This window comes from Neofelis nebulosa, chromosome 10 (genome assembly GCF_028018385.1).
Source record: "Neofelis nebulosa isolate mNeoNeb1 chromosome 10, mNeoNeb1.pri, whole genome shotgun sequence".
Lineage (NCBI taxonomy): Eukaryota > Metazoa > Chordata > Mammalia > Carnivora > Felidae > Neofelis > Neofelis nebulosa.
The window spans coordinates 106,978,178-106,995,478 of NC_080791.1; the positions used below are offsets into that span (position 1 = coordinate 106,978,178).

The following is a 17,301-nucleotide window of genomic DNA, read 5'->3' on the forward strand; positions in this document are numbered from 1 at the left end:
GTCTCTCTCTCTGCCCCTCCCCTGTTCATTCGCACTCTCTCTCTTGCTCTCTCCCAAAAACAAACATTTAAAAAAAAAGGATTGGGGCACCTGGGTGGTTCAGTCAGTTAAGCATCTGACTTCAGCTCAGGTCATGATCTCGCGGTTCGTGAGTTCGAGCCCCACATCGGGCTCCGTGCTGACAGCTCAGAGCCTGGAGCCTGCTTTGGATTCTGTGTCCCGCACCCCCCTCTCTGCCCCTCCCCTGCTCATGCTCTGTCTCTCTCTCTCACAAAAATGAGTAAGCTTAAAACAAATTTAAAAAAAAAAAGAATTTTAAGGGGCATCTTCTTCCCAACTGGTCTTTGGCACGTTGTCTCAGAGCTGGTGAGAAGCACTCCCACACCCCCACACCCCGGTTGGCACTTTTTCCTCATCCCCCCCCCCTCCCGGGGACCTGCCCTACTCAACTTAGGGTGCCATGAAGGGGGAGGCATCCAGGTGAGCTCTGGTGCTCGAGAGTGGTTAGGGGCCAGATAGCAAGATGGCCTCAGGAAATGCCAAAACTGGGCACCCTGCCCCCAAGTACAAAGCCACGGCCGTTATGCCAGATGACCAGTTCAAAGGCATCAGCCTCTCTGACCACTAAGGAAAATCTACGCTGTGTTCTTCTCCTACTCTCTTGTCTTTTCACCTTCGCGTCCCCCACGGAGATCTTTGCTGTCAGTGACAGGACGGGAGAATGTAAGAAACTCGACTGCAAGTGATTGGTGCTTCTGTGGACTCTCACTTCTGTCGTGGATCCACACACCCAGGACTGGGACCCAGGTATCTCACCCCCAGGGTACCATCGCTCAGGACAATGGAGTCTTCAAGGCTGATGAAGGCATCTCGTTCAGGGGCCTCTTTATCATTGATCATGAAGGAATCCTTCGGCACATCATGTGAATGACCTCCCTGTCGGCCGCTCTGTGGATGAGACTCTGAGACTCGTTCAGGCCTCCCAGTTGACTGACAAGCATGGGGGGGAGTGGGCCCAGCTGGCTGAAAGCCTGACAGTGATACAGTCAAGCCCGATGTCCAGAAGAGCAAAGAATAATTCTCTAAGCAGAGGCGAGCGCTGGGTCATTTTCGGGCCGGGCTGCAGTGGGCGGCCATGAAAACAAAACCTCTTTTGTACCATTGTCATGCTTAAAACACAAGACTTTAGATTTGGTACTGGGATAGGACAGGCCTTTCCTGCAGGGGCTGGGGAGGCCAGCCTTTCTTCCTCGGGCCAGCCTTCCTTCCTTTCTTCCTGGTCACAGCTCAGGCTGTGCTATGGGGCAGGCCACCTGATCGGCACGGAAGTGGGGCATCGCTTTTGATCTTTGGTTGTTTCTATTAAACTTGAACTGAGAGGGGGGAGGAATTTTAAGGAGAGAAGTCACATAATCAGATTTATACTTTAGAATGATCATGCTGGCTGCCCAGGGAAGGAGGGACGGGCCACAAGCGGGCGAGGGGCAGAGAGACCAGCCGGAAGCTTCAGAGGAGAGAATGGTGGCTTACCCCAGGGCACGACAGTGGAGACGGTGAGAAGTGATCAGACCCGGGGTCTGTCTTGGAGAAAAGGCAACCAGCTTTCCTGGTGGATCAGATGCGGGGTGAGAAGGATTGAGGATGACGCCTGGATTTTGGGCTCCAGAAGCTGGGTAGTGTCATCCACTGGAGACTTTCAGGGCGTGTCAAGTTCAATGTGCCAACTGGACACCCGAGTGGAGATGCCAAGTGGTCAAGAGGCTATGTACAAGGCTGAAGCTGAGCGGGGAGGCCTAAGCTGCGGGTATGGGCTTAGGAAACATCCACCAATAGAAAGTGCTGGAAGGACGAGGGATATGGGACAGGATGAAGAGCCCACACAGGAGACCATGAAAGGAGGGCCCAGTGAGAGAGGAAGAAAGACGGGTGCTGGGTGAAGACCAGAGAGAGGTTGCTCGCGTCAAATGCTGCAGAGAAGCCTAGTAAGTTTTGACGAGAAGATGGACCTTTAGCTTTGTCAAGATGTGAAAGGTCTTTCAGTAGCTGTGAGAAGGGCTACTTCGGGAGGGGGCTAAACAAAGACACAGCCCAGTGGAGGGAACCGAAGAGGGACAGGCAAGTGAAGAAGCGTTGATGGCCATGGTAGACAATCAAAGATTCGCTCTACAGGGAGTTATCTAGAGAAGACATGGGGGTGAGGCCATTAGTTAGAGGAAGGGGGAGGGTGGGGGCAAAAGACTTGTCCAAGAATGTCCACAGCAACTGTATTCACAGCAGCCGAAAACTGGAACCAATCCAATGTCCGTCAGCGGGAGAACAGATAACAAACCAAGGTGTATTCACATAACAGAAAACACCCGGCAATGATAAAGAACTTGCTACTCACAAGCCGATGACTCTCACGGGCTGAAGGAAAGAAGCCAGACACAAAGGAGCACAGACTATGCAGCTCTTCTGACATGAAGGTCTAGAGCAGGCAAAACTGATTTATGGCAAGAGAAGCTACAATAGCGATCGTCCCTGGGGGTGGGGGTGGGGCAGTGATAAGAGGGAGCCTCTTAGGGTAGGGGAAATGTTCCAGATCTTGATCTGGGTCACTGTCACACGGATGGAGACTTTTTTTTTTTAATTCACTGACTATACACTTTACTATGTTTCTGTACTTTACTATATTTATGTTATACCTCAGTTTAAGCGAAAAAAAAAGGTGTAAGAAAAGTGATGGGGGACCGTCACAACGATTCTCCTGGTGAAGTGTTCTTAGCCTCAGTTCACAGATAAGGAAACCAAGACTGAAGGCTAGAAACTAGGTTCACCACCAAACCTGCTGCCCAAAAGCCCATGCTCTCTCAGGGAGCTTTACACTTAAGAGTTGAATGTGTTGGGGCGCCTGGGTGGCTCAGTCAGTTGAGCGTCCGACTTCGGCTCAGGTCACGATCTCACGGTCCGTGAGTTCGAGCCCCGCGTCGGGCTCCGTGCTGACAGCTCAGAGCCTGGAGACTGTTTCAGATTCTGTGTCTCCCTCGCTCTACCCCTTTCCCGCTCATGCTCTGTCTCTCTCTGTCTCAAAAATAAATAAACGTTAAAAAAAAAAAAAAAAAAGAGTTGAATGTGTTCTGGGCACCTGCATGGCTCAGTCAGTTAAGCATCCAACTCCTGATTTTGGCTCAGGTCATGATCCCAGGGTTGTGGGATCAAGCCCCATGTCAGGCTCTGCACTAAACTCAGAGCCTGTTTGGGATTCTCTCTCTCTCCTCTCTGTCTGCCCCTGTCCCCTGCTCACATTCTCTCTCTCAAGACAAAAACAAAAACAAAACATAAAAGCAGAGCCACCCCCTTGGAAGCCCACCTCAGCCCCTATAGGGAACCCTTAGGGTCCCAAGGGGCAGAGTTGGAAAACCATTGCCTCACACCAGATTGCCTCCCCGCAGCACTCAGGAACCAGCCACCAGGCGGGGAGCTGAGGTCACCTGTTACCCACAGCCGCCCATCTCCCTCTCCTCCCAGCCCCAGCACAGCGGAGGCCCTCTGCGCCCTTACTTGGGGGTGCCAGGTGGACCACATATCCATCGCCAACGTAGATGGCCCAGTGTCTGTAGAAAGGGCGGAAAATCTCAATCAGGTCTCCAACTTTGGGCTCTGGCTGCAAAATCAAGAACAGGGCTGTTAGAGGTGGCACAAGTGAGACCTTGGAACCAGGTAGCAGAGGCCGGGGTCCCTTGCCAGAGGCTGTCAAATTGGGAGGGTGTCTCTTAGGTACTCCGCAACCTGGCCTTGGGCCTGACCAAGAATTGGTATGTCTCTGGAAGTAATGTCCTCCCAGCTGCTCATCCCAATGACGAGTGGCTGTGTGTGTGTGTGTGTGTGTGTGTGAATGTTAGTATATGAATAAAGGAAACTTCTTCCTCCTGTACACTATACTCACACCAACACTTCTAACACCAGATATGTGGTTTTTCCACACCAAGCCATTCGATCCTCGGTGGAAATGGACTGGATGTCGTACAATTTACCCCGATTCTGACACTCACTGCCCAGAGTTAACACCGACCCCACGGGTTCAGGGCTCAGTCCCCCAAGGCTGCCCCCCCGCCAACTCCACTTCAGCTGCCAGTCACAAGTCCTGGGTGTCACCTGCGCTTCTGACCAACCAGCTATAAATCAGGGGTTCCCATATCCCCCCCGCCCCCGCTCAGGTTCTATAATTGGCTAGAATGGCTCACAGAACTCAGGAACCATTCACTTACTAGATCACCGGTTTGTTATAAAGCATGCAACTCAGAACAGCCAGACGGCAGAGACGCGCCGCACCCGGAAGGCATGTGGGACGCACACAGCTGTCCGGGGTGCCACTCTCCCAGCACCTCCCTGTGTTCACCAACCCAGAAGCTCTCCGAACCCCTCACAGAGGCTGCGTTAGTTACACAGGCATGATTCATTCATTCATGGGTCCTTAGCCATGATCTCGCCCTCCAGCCTCTCTCCCCTCCCAGGAGGTCGGAGGTGGGGCTGAAATTTCCAGCCCTCTAATCAGGTCAGTTCCTCCAGCTCTGAACTCTCATCACCTCATGAGCAGAAACTCCAGTGTGGGTGGAAGGGGGTTGTTAAGAATAATGAAAGATTCTCCTCTCTTCTCCTGTCAGTCAGGAAATTACAAGGGTTTTAGAAGCCTCGTGCCAGGAATTGGAGACAAAAACCCAAAATTATACTTCTTACTGCCTCACAAGAAGTGCGTGCAGGGGTGAGTGGGTGCGTGTGTGCCAGGGAAATGCCACTGGGAGCCCTACCCTGCTGGGGCGCGTGGGGCAGAGCCAGAGAAAACTTCAGAGAGGTTCGAGATCACTTGCCTTAGCATTATTGAGGGACCAGCAACAGACCCTATGCTAAGTGCTGGGGGTGGGAGCATTCGATTTGGACCAGAATCAGGGGTGACAAGCTTCTCTGATCCAAGCCAATCTTTTTTTTTTTAATTTTTTTTTCAACGTTTTTTATTTATTTTTGGGACAGAGAGAGACAGAGCATGAACGGGGGAGGGGCAGAGAGAGAGGGAGACACAGAATCGGAAACAGGCTCCAGGCTCCGAGCCATCAGCCCAGAGCCCGACGCGGGGCTCGAACTCACAGACCGCAAGATCGTGACCTGACTGAAGTCAGACGCTTAACCGACTGCACCACCCAGGCGCCCGTCTGATCCAAGCCAATCTTAAATCTCTTTAATGAGCAAGGAAAATCCCTTTAGTCTTCAGCGAGTGAAGGATCTGGGGTGGGGGGGAGCCTCTGGCCTGCTTGCCCTTGGTGGGCAGACCCACGGGGGCTCGCCCACATTCCACCGCCAAGCTCCACGGACCTGACAGAGATTTCATCAAGGATGCGATGGGGAGGACTCACCCCTGCATGGCCTCCCTGGGGATAAAAACAAAGGTTAGTGGGACTAGCCAATCACAACTCCACAAGGCCTACGAAGCAAGGTCAATGGCAAGTTCATTTCTATTTATACAAACATTAAAACTGCAAATAACTATTACATATGACAGGAAAAAAATCTTTTCACAGAAACGTTATGGATAAATCATGTTCTCTTCTGCAGTGATTGTAAATAGTCTGCCAAAAAGAAGGCTCCCCGACCTTACTGGGAACCTACTTCGGAACAATGGACAATGGTTGCAATTTATGAATCCCACTTGTTTTCCAGAATAAAAGAAAAAAATGTATTGTGTATTGTTTGGTGAGAATTAGGGGGTCTTCAGAAATCCCCCAAAGGGAGTTTAGCTGGGGGTCCCCATGAATAAGCAAGGACATGAAGACAAGGCAGGGATCCAGCCCTCAGGAAGCCCACCGACTACAACAGGAGACAGTTTGACCATCAGTAATAAGATGTCAGGCAATGAGCAGTTGGTGGGTGTGCAGACCCGAGGAGCTCACTGTGTTCCAGACAAATACCAGTGAAAGGAGGTCTACACATAGAAGGATGCCTGAAAAAAAATTTTTTTTATTGCAATGACAAAAATATCTACAAAGAAATTCAAACCTTATAACCGTAAACATCAAAAGGTAACAGGGCGGCAAAAGCCTGGTGCTCAGTAAAGGAAGCCATACCCGAAAAGCAGTGCAATGTATTAGCCCATGTATGTCTCGTTCCAGAAAAGCCGTCACTATAGGAGGGAAAAACGATCCGTGATTGCCAGGGGCTAGGAGTGGGGAGAGGAGTGGACAACAAAGGGGCAGGAGGGAGGAACAAACTTTCCGTAATGTTCTGTATCTGATGGTGGTGACAGCTATGCCGTCATGTGTGTTGGTGAAAACTCATAGAAATGAACGCTAAAGGGGCGCCTGGCCGGCTCAGTTGTGGAGGGAGCGGCTCTTGATTCAGGGTTGTGAGTTCAAGCCCCACGTTGGGTGTGGAGATTGCTAAAACAAATAAACTTTTTTAAAAATTAGAACTATTAGGGGTGCCTGGGTGGCTCAGTCAGTTAAGCGGCCGACGTCAGCTCAGGTCATGATCTTGCAGTCTGTGAGTTTGAGCCCCGGGTCGGGCTGTGTGCTGAGAGCTCAGAGCCTGGAGCCTGCTTCGGATTCTGTGTCTCCCTCTCTCTCTGCCCCTTCCCTGCTTACTCTCTGTCTCTGTTTCTTTCTCTCTCTCTCTCTCTCTCTCAAAAATAATAAACATTAAAAACATGTATTAAAAAAACTAAAATTGGGGCGCCTGGGTGGCGCAGTTGGTTGAGCGTCCGACTTCAGCCAGGTCACGATCTCGTGGTCCGTGGGTTCAAGCCCCGCGTCGGGCTCTGAGCTGATGGCTCGGAGCCTGGAGCCTGTTTCCGATTCTGTGTCTCCCTCTCTCTCTGTCCCTCCCCCATTCATGCTCTGTCTCTCTCTGTCCCAAAAATAAATAAACGTTGAAAAAAAACAAAAACAAAAACAAAAAAAACCCTAAAATTATTAAAGAAAAGAAAGGGGACGCCTGAGTGGCTCAGTCGTTAAGAATCTGACTTTGTGGCACAAGAACAGACACTCAGATCAATGGTACAGAATAGAGAACCCAGAAATGGACCCACAAATGTATGGCCAACTAATCTTTGACCAAACAGGAAAGAATATCCAATGGAATAAAGACAGTCTCTTCAGCAAGTGGTGCTGGGAAAACTGGACAGCGACATGCAGAAGAATGAACCTGGACCACTTTCTTACACCAGATGCAAAAATAAACTCAAAATGGTTGAAAGACCTCAATGTAAGACGGGAAGCCATCCAAATCCTCGAGGAGAAAGCAGGCAAAAACCTCTTTGACCTTGGCCACAGCAACTTCTAACTCAATACGTCTCCGGAGGCAAGGGAAACAAAAGCAAAAATGAACTACTGGGAACCTCATCAAAATAAAAAGCTTCTGTACAGTGAAGGAAACACTCAGCAAAACTAAAAGGCAACTGACAGAATGGGAGAAGATACTTGCAAATGACCTATCAGATACAGGGTTAGTATCCAAAATCTGCAAAGAACTTCTCAAACCCAACACCCAAAAAACAAATAATCCAGTGAAGAAACGGGCAACAGACATGAATAGACACTTTGCCAAAGAAGACATCCAGATGGCCAACCAACACATGAACAAATGCTCCACATCGCTCATCACCAGGGAAATACAAATCGAAACCACAATGAAATACCACCTCCCACCTGTCAGAATGGCTCACATTAACAACTCCGGCAACAACAGATGTTGGTGAGGATGTGGAGGAAGAGGATCTCTTTTGCATTGTTGGTGCGAATAAAAGCTGGTGCAGCCACTCTGGAAAACAGTATCATTTTCTAAAAATAGAACTACCCTACGACCCAGCAATTGCACTACAAGGGATATAGGTGTGCTGTTTCGAAGGGACACATGCACCCCAATGTTTATAGCAGCACGATCAACAATAGCCAAAGTATGGAAAGAGCCCAAATGTCCACCGATGGATGAATGGATAAAGAAGATGTGGTATATAGATACAACGGAGTATTACTCGGCAGTCAAAAAGAATGAAATCTTGCCATCTGCAACTACGTGGATGGAACTGGAGGGTATTATGCTAAGCGAAATTAGTCAAAGAAAGACAAATATCATATGACTTCACTCATATGAGGAATTTAAGAGACAAAACAGATGAGCATAAGGGAAGGGAAGCAAAAATAATATAAAAACAGGGAGGAGGACAAAACAGAAGAGACTCAGAAATATGGAGAACAAACCGAGGGTTATTGGAGGGGTGGTGGGAGGGGGGATGGGCTAAATGGGTCAGGGGCATTAAGGAATCTACTCCTGAAATCATTGTTGCACTATACGCTAACTAATTTGGATGTAAATTTTAAAAAATAAGAAATAGACGATAGGAAGACGGCGGCGTAGGAGGACGCTGGGCTCACCGCGCATCCTGCTGATCACTTAGATTCCACCTACACCTGCCTAAAGAACCCAGAAAACCACCAGAGGATTAGCAGAACGGAGGAGTCTCCGGAGCCAAGCGCAGACGAGAGGCCCGCGGAAGAGGGGAGGAAGGGCGGCGAGGCGGTGCGCGCTCCACGGACCGGCGGGAGGGAGCCGGGGCGGAGGGGCGGCTCGCCGGCCAAGCGGAGCCCCCGAGTCTGGCTGGCAAAAGCGTAGGGGCCGGATGGACTGTGTTCCGACAGCAAGCGGGACTTGACATCTGGAAGGTTATAAGCTAACAGCTCTGCTCGGAGAACGGGAGGGCTGGAGGACAACGGGAGGGAGAGCCGCTGAGCCCCCCAGACGACAGAGCTCAGTTTGGCGGGGAACAAAGGCGCTCGCCAGCGCCATCTCCCCCGCCCATCCCCCAGCCAAAATCCCAAAGGGAACCGGTCCCTGCCAGGGAACTTGCTCGCTCCGCGCCAACACCCAACTCTGTGCTTCTGCGGAGCCAAACCTCCGGCAGCGGATCTGACCCCCTCCCGCTGCCACAGGGCCCCTCCTGAAGTGGATCACCTAAGGAGAAGCGAGCTAAGCCTGCCCCACCTGCCCCCCTGCACCTTGCCTACCCACTCCAGCTAATACGCCAGATCCCCAGCACCACAAGCGTGGCAGTGTGCAAGTAGCCCAGACGGGCCACGCCACCCCACAGTGAATCCTGCCCCTAGGAGAGGGGAAGAGAAGGCACACACCAGTCTGACTGTGGCCCCAGCTGTGGGCTGGGGGCAGACATCAGGTAGGACTGCGACCCCGCCCACCAACTCCAGTTATAACCACAGCACGGGGGAAGTGCCCTGCGGGTCCTCACCACTCCAGGGACTATCCAAAATGACCAAACGGAAGAATTCCCCTCAGAAGAATCTCCAGGAAATAACAACAGCTAATGAACTGATCAAAAAGGATTGAAATAATATAACAGAAAGTGAATTTAGAATAATAGTCATAAAATTAATGGCTGGGCTTGAAAACAGTATAGAGGACAGCAGAGAATCTCTTGCCACAGAGATCAAGGGACTAAGGAACAGTCACGAGGAGCTGAAAAACGCTTTAAACGAAATGCAAAACAAAATGGAAACCACGACGGCTCGGCTTGAAGAGGCAGAGGAGAGAATAGGTGAACTAGAAGATAAAGTTATGGAAAAAGAGGAAGCTGAGAAAAAGAGAGATAAAAAAATCCAGGAGTATGAGGGGAAAATTAGAGAACTAAGTTATACACTAAAAATAAATAATATACGCATAATTGGTATCCCAGAGGAGGAAGAGAGAGGGAAAGGTGCTGAAGGGGTACTTGAAGAAATAATAGCTGAGAACTTCCCTGAACTGGGGAAGGAAAAAGGCATTGAAATCCAAGAGGCACAGAGAACTCCCTTCAGACGTAACTTGAATCGATCTTCTGCACGACATATCATAGTGAAACTGGCAAAATACAAGGATAAAGAGAAAATTCTGAAAGCAGCAAGGGATAAACGTGCCCTCACATATAAAGGGAGACCTATAAGACTCGTGACTGATCTCTCTTTTGAAACTTGGCAGGCCAGAAAGGCTTGGCACGAGATCTTCAGTGTGCTAAACAGAAAAAATATGCAGCCGAGAATCCTTTATCCAGCAAGTCTGTCATTTAGAATAGAAGGAGAGATAAAGGTCTTCCCAAACAAACAAAAACTGAAGGAATTTGTCACCACTAAACCAGCCCTACAAGAGATCCTAAGGGGGATCCTGTGAGACAAAGTACCAGAGACATCACTACAAGCACAAAACATACAGACATTACAATGACTCTAAACCCGTATCTTTCTATAATAACACTGAATGTAAATGGATTAAATGCGCCAACCAAAAGACATAGGGTATCAGAATGGATAAAAAAACAAGACCCATCTATTTGCTGTCTACAAGAGACTCATTTTAGACCTGAGGACACCTTTAGATTGAGAGTGAGGGGATGGAGATCTATTTATCATGCTACTGGAAGCCAAAAGAAAGCTGGAGTAGCCATACTTATATCAGACAAACTAGACTTTAAATTAAACGCTGTAACAAAGGATGAAGAAGGGCATTATATAATAATTACAGGGTCTATCCATCAGGAAGACCTAACAATTATAAATGTCTATGTGCCAAATACCGGAGCCCCCAAATATATAAAACAATTACTCATAAACATAAGCAACCTTATTGATAAGAATGTGGTCATTACAGGGGACTTTAACTCTCCACTTACAGAAATGGATAGATCATCTAGACACACCGTCAATAAAGAAACAAGGGCCCTGAGGGGCGCCTGGGTGGCGCAGTCGGTTAAGCGTCCGACTTCAGCCAGGTCACGATCTCGCGGTCCGTGAGTTCGAGCCCCGCGTCAGGCTCTGGGCTGATGGCTCGGAGCCTGGAGCCTGTTTCCGATTCTGTGTCTCCCTCTCTCTCTCTGCCCCTCCCCCGTTCATGCTCTGTCTCTCTCTGTCCCCAAAATAAATAAAAAACGTTGAAAAAAAAAATTAAAAAAAAAAAAAAAAAGAAAGAAACAAGGGCCCTGAATGATACATTGGATCAGATGGACTTGACAGATATATTTAGAACTCTGCATCCCAAAGCAACAGAATATACTTTCTTCTCGAGTGCACATGGAACATTCTCCAAGATAGATCATATACTGGGTCACAAAACAGCCCTTCATAAGTTTACAAGAATTGAAATTATACCATGCATACTTTCAGACCACAATGCTATGAAGCTTGAAATCAACCACAGGAAAAAGTCTGGAAAACCTCCAAAAGCGTGGAGGTTAAAGAACACCCTACTAAAGAATGAATGGGTCAACCAGGCAATTAGAGAAGAAATCAAAAAATATATGGAAACAAACGAAAATGAAAATACAACAATCCAAACGCTTTGGGATGCAGCGAAGGCAGTCCTGAGAGGAAAATACATTGCAATCCAGGCCTATCTCAAGAAACAAGAAAAATCCCAAATACAAAATCTAACAGCACACCTAAAGGAAATAGAAGCAGAACAGCAAAGGCAGCATAAACCCAGCAGAAGAAGAGAAATAATAAAGATCAGAGCAGAAATAAACAATATAGAATCTAAAAAAAACTGTAGAGCAGATCAACGAAACCAAGAGTTGGTTTTTTGAAAAAATTAACAAAATAGACAAACCTCTAGCCAGGCTTCTCAAAAAGAAAAGGGAGATGACCCAAATAGATAAAATCATGAATGAAAATGGAATTATTACAACCAATCCCTCAGAGATACAAACAATTATCAGGGAATACTATGAAAAATTATATGCCGGGGCGCCTGGGTGGCGCAGTCGGTTGAGCGTCCGACTTCAGCCAGGTCACGATCTCGCGGTCCGTGAGTTCGAGCCCCGCGTCGGGCTCTGGGCTGATGGCTCGGAGCCTGGAGCCTGTTTCGGATTCTGCGTCTCCCTCTCTCTCTGCCCCTCCCCCGTTCATGCTCTGTCTCAAAAATAAATAAACGTTAAAAATTAAAAAAAAAAAAAAAAAAAAAAAAAAAAAAAAAGAAAAATTATATGCCAACAAATTGGACAACCTGGAAGAAATGGACACATTCCTAAACACCCACACTCTTCCAAAACTCAATCAGGAGGAAATAGAAAGCTTGAACAGACCCATAACCAGAGAAGAAATTGAATCAGTTATCAAAAATCTCCCAACAAATAAGAGTCCAGGACCAGATGGCTTCCCAGGGGAGTTCTACCAGCCATTTAAAGCAGAGATAATACTTATCCTTCTCAAGCTATTCCAAGAAATAGAAAGGGAAGGAAAACTTCCAGACTCATTCTATGAAGCCAGTATTACTCTGGTTCCTAAACCAGACAGAGACCCAGTAAAAAAAGAGAACTACAGGCCAATATCCCTGATGAATATGGATGCAAAAATTCTCAGTAAGATACTAGCAAATCGAATTCAACAGCATATAAAAAGAATTATTCACCATGATCAAGTGGGATTCATTCCTGGGATGCAGGGCTGGTTCAACATTCGCAAATCAATCAACGTGATACATCACATTAATAAAAAAAAAAAAGAGAAGAACCATATGATCCTGTCAATCAATGCAGAAAAGGCCTTTGACAAAACCAGCACCCTTTCTTAATAAAAACCCTTGAGAAAGTCGGGATAGAAGGAACATACTTAAACATCATAAAAGCCATTTATGAAAAGCCCACAGCTAACATCATCCTCAAAACCTGAGAGCTTTTTCCCTGAGATCAGGAACACGACAGGGATGCTCACTCTCACCGCTGTTGCTTAACATAGTGTTGGAAGTTCTAGCATCAGCAATCAGACAACAAAAGGAAATCAAAGGCATCAAAATTGGCAAAGATGAAGTCAAGCTTTCACTTTTTGCAGATGACATGATATTATACATGGAAAATCCGATAGACTCCACCAAAAGTCTGCTAGAACTGATACATGAATTCAGCAAAGTTGCAGGATACAAAATCAATGTACAGAAATCAGTTGCATTCTTATACACTAACAATGAAGCAACAGAAAGACAAATAAAGAAACTGATCCCATTCACAATTGCACCAAGAAGCATAAAATACCTAGGAATAAATCTAACCAAAGATGTAAAAGATCTGTATGATGAAAACTATAGAAAGCTTATGAAGGCAATTGAAGAAGATATAAAGAAATGGAAAGACATTCCGTGCTCATGGATTAGAAGAATAAATATTGTCAAATGTCAATACTACCCAAAGCTATCTACACATTCAATGCAATCCCAATCAAAATTGCACCAGCATTCTTCTCGAAACTAGAACAAGCAATCCTAAAATTCATATGGAACCACAAAAGGCCCCAAATAGCCAAAGTAATTTTGAAGAAGACCAAAGCAGGAGGCACCACAATCCCAGACTTTAGCCTCTACTACAAAGCTGTAATCATCAAGACAGCATGGTATTGGCACAAAACAGACACATAGACCAATGGAATAGAATAGAAACCCCAGAACTAGACCCACAAACGTATGGCCAACTAATCTTTGACAAAGCAGGAAAGAACATCCAATGGAAAAAAGACAGTCTCTTTAACAAATGGTGCTGGGAGAACTGGACAGCAACATGCAGAAGGTTGAAACTAGACCACTTTCTCACACCATTCACAAAAATAAACTCAAAATGGATAAAGGACCTGAATGTGAGACAGGAAACCATCAAAACCCTAGAGGAGAAAGCAGGAAAAGACCTCTCTGACCTCAGCCGTAGCAATCTCTTACTCGACACATCCCCAAAGGCAAGGGAATTAAAAGCAAAAATGAATTACTGGGACCTTATGAAGATAAAGAGTCTGCACAACAAAGGAAACAACCAACAAAACTAAAAGGCAACCAATGGAATGGGAAAAGATATTTGCAAATGACATATCAGACAAAGGGCTAGTATCCAAAATCTATAAAGAGCTCACCAAACTCCACACCCAAAAAACAAATAACCCAGTGAAGAAATGGGCAGAAAACATGAATAGACACTTCTCTAAAGAAGACATCCGGATGGCCACCAGGCACATGAAAAGATGTTCAACGTCGCTCCTCATCAGGGAAACACAAATCAAAACCACACTCAGATAGCACCTCACACCAGTCAGAGTGGCCAAAATGAACAAATCAGGAGACTACAGATGCTGGAGAGGATGTGGAGAAACGGGAACCCTCTTGCACCGTTGGTGGGAATGCAAATTGGTGCAGCCGCTCTGGAAAGCAGTGTGGAGGTTCCTCAGAAAATTAAAAATAGACCTACCCTATGACCCAGCAATAGCACTGCTAGGAATTTACCCAAGGGATACAGGAATGCTGATGCATAGGGGCACTTGTACCCCAATGTTTATAGCAGCACTCTCAACAATAGCCAAATGATGGAAAGAGCCTAAATGTCCATCAACTGATGAATGGATAAAGAAATTGTGGTTTATATACACAATGGAGTACTACGTGGCAATGAGAAAGAACGAAATATGGCCCTTTGTAGCAACGTGGATGGAACTGGAGAGTGTGATGCTAAGTGAAATAAGCCATACGGAGAAAGACAGATACCATATGGTTTCACTCTTATGTGGATCCTGAGAAACTTAACAGAAACCCATGGGGGAGGGGAAGGGAAAAAAAAAAAAAGAGGTTAGAGTGGGAGAGAGCCAAAGCATAAGAGACTGTTAAAAACTGAGAACAAACTGAGGGTTGATGGGAGGTGGGAGGGAGGGGAGGGTGGGGGATGGGTATTGAGGAGGGCACCTTTTGGGATGAGCACTGGGTGTTGTATGGAAACCAATTTGACAATAAATTTCATATATTGGAAAAAAATAATAAAAATAAATAAAAATAAAATAAAATAAATAAAAAATAAAATTAAAAAAATAAATTGCAAATACTTTCTAAATCAAAAAAAAAAAAAAAAAAAAAGAATCTGACTTCGGCTCAGGTCATGATCTCACAGTTTGTGAGTTCAAGCCTCGCGTCGGGCTCCGGGCTGACAGCTCGGAGCCTGGAGCCTGCTTCGGAGTCTGTCTCCCTCTCTCTTTGCTCCTCCCCCACTTGCATTCTGTCTCTCTAAATAAATAAATAAGCATTAAAATACACAAGCAAATTGCCTGCCCCTTATAGGAGCAGATGGTCCCTATTTCCAAATATGCACAAGGCCAATACATAAAAGCACCCAAGGACACTTCTTTTTAAAAATGAAGTGAAAGGTGGCGGACTCACCTGTGGAGCCCTGTGCACCAGTTTCTAACTAGTGCAAAGACTCGGTGTTCACATGGCAACAAGGATGATCTTTTAGATACAGAGCTAAGTGGAAGAAGGAGAATAGCTCTGCAACCCAACACCGCTTATATAGATTAAAGATACCCACACGCAAACCAATGATACGCATCTTAGAAGAACCATACCCGCAAAGATCGTCTTAAAAAACCAACAAGAAGGGCGCCTGGGTGGCTCAGTCGGTTAAGCGTCTGACTCTTGGTTTCAGCTCAGGTCATGATCCCCACGGTTCATGGGTTCAAGCCCCACATAGGGCTCTGCACTGACAGCACGGAGCCTGCTTGGGATTTTCTCTCTCCTTCTCTCTCACTCTGCCCCTCCCCTGCTCCTTCTCTCTCTCTCTCTCTCTCTCTCTCTCTCTCTCTCTGCTCCTCCCCTGCTCGTCCTCTCTCTCTCTCAAAACAAACAAATAAATAAATAAATATTTGTTTAATAAAATAAAAAATAAAAAACCAACAAAAACAAGAACAGAATCATGTGGACTAAGGAACACACATTAAATACATCAGGATGCTAGCCATTGGAAAGGGATGAGGATATAAGGGAACCCAAAGAAACCAAAACAAAAAAACCCACAAGAGAAGGGCGGGCGGGGGGGGGGGGGGTCTTACAGGGACCAGCCAGGACAGGATGCCATGAACTAAGAATATGAATGACTTCACCCTCTGTCATAGAATCTAACTAGAGAAACAATAACTTCATGAAACACACAAGCCAACTGAGCTGAATCCAAGTTAAGAACTCAAGGAATCATGTTATAAAATCAGATGTATGAGCACGACAATCCCAGGGCCAAATTTGTGCCTGTGCTTATTTTTGTATGCAAGCTAAGAATGGTTTTTATGTTTTTTTAAGTGGTTGGGGGAAAAGTCAAAAGAAGAATGATGTTCTGTGACACATGAAATTGCATGAAATTCAAACTTCAGGGTCCATAAAATTTCATTGGCACACAGCCACACCCACTCATTTACATATTGTCTGGGGTTGCTTTCTCTCTACGGTAGATGAGTTGAGGGGTTGCAACGGAGACCCTATGATCTGCAAACTGTAAAATCGTCACTATCTGAGCTTTACAGAAAAAGTTCGCCAACTCCTGTTATAAAAGGATGGGGAGTGGGGTAGCTGGGTGGCTCAGTCAGTTGAGTGCCCAACTCTTGGTTTCTGCTCAGGTCATGATCCCGTGGCTTTGTGGGCTCCAGCCCCACATCGGGCTCTGTGCTAGCGGTGTGGAGCCCGCTTGGGATTCTCTCTCTCCCTCTCCCTCTCTCTCTGCCCCTCCCCCACTGGTACTGTCTCTGTCTCTCTCAAATCAAATAAATAAACTTTAAAAAAAAGGATCAGTAGTGATGTCTCCCTCACTCAGCTTGATCCACATTCTGGGGGATCTGTTTGTCAGCTGGTTCTTCCTCCAGGAACAAGTGGCCAACAGGGAGCATCAGGAAGAGAGCTACCTCGGGGCACCTGGGTGGTTCAGTCGGTTGAGCATCCGACTTCGGTTCAGGTCACGATCTCGCGGTTTTTGAGTTCAAGCCCCGGGCGTCGGGCTCTGTGCTAACAGCTCGGAGCCTGGAGCCTGCTTCGGATTCTGCGTCTCCCTCTCGCTCTCTGCCCCTCCCCCACTCACGATCTCTCTTTCTTTCTCCCTCTCTCTCTTTCTCTCTCTCAAAAAATAACCATTTAAATTTTTTTTTTTTTCTTTTGAAAAGCAAGAGAGCTACCTCTCCAGGGCTGGACTCCTGGGATTCCCCAGCACGCACGGTAACCAGGGTTCTACTGCACAACGCAGGCAGAAACAATGGCAAAGCTGAGACTCTGTGCCCATGGGATTTCAGAACAAAAAGTCTTTATCCTTCCCACAAAAACAGAGTTACAAAGAGCTGCATAACAGCCATTTTCCTTAGCAAGCAAACCGAGGAACAATTTCTGGCCTCCGAAATTATCGGAAAAACAACCTACATAATCATCAACAAGAACCAATTAGATAAATTATCCCTCATCCACCTGGCCATGTGCACATACAGCCATTGGAGAAAACGAGGTAGATTTATATGAGCTGACGTG

At 46.6% G+C, this 17,301-nt stretch overlaps 1 protein-coding gene and 1 pseudogene across 5 annotated transcripts in view; one reads left to right on the forward strand and one right to left on the reverse strand.

Moving 5' to 3' along the window:
- The window catches only part of LOC131488057 (phospholipase A and acyltransferase 3-like), a 41,114-nt gene that overhangs the window by 10,414 nt on the left and 13,399 nt on the right, over positions 1-17,301 (reverse strand). For all 5 annotated transcript variants that reach the window (XM_058689389.1, XM_058689386.1, XM_058689388.1 and 2 more), the window contains one exon: positions 3,541-3,643. In XM_058689389.1, coding sequence (XP_058545372.1) covers positions 3,541-3,643 — 103 coding nt within the window. The remainder of the gene's footprint in view (positions 1-3,540; positions 3,644-17,301) is intronic.
- Positions 494-1,615, forward strand: LOC131488056 (peroxiredoxin-1-like; annotated as a pseudogene).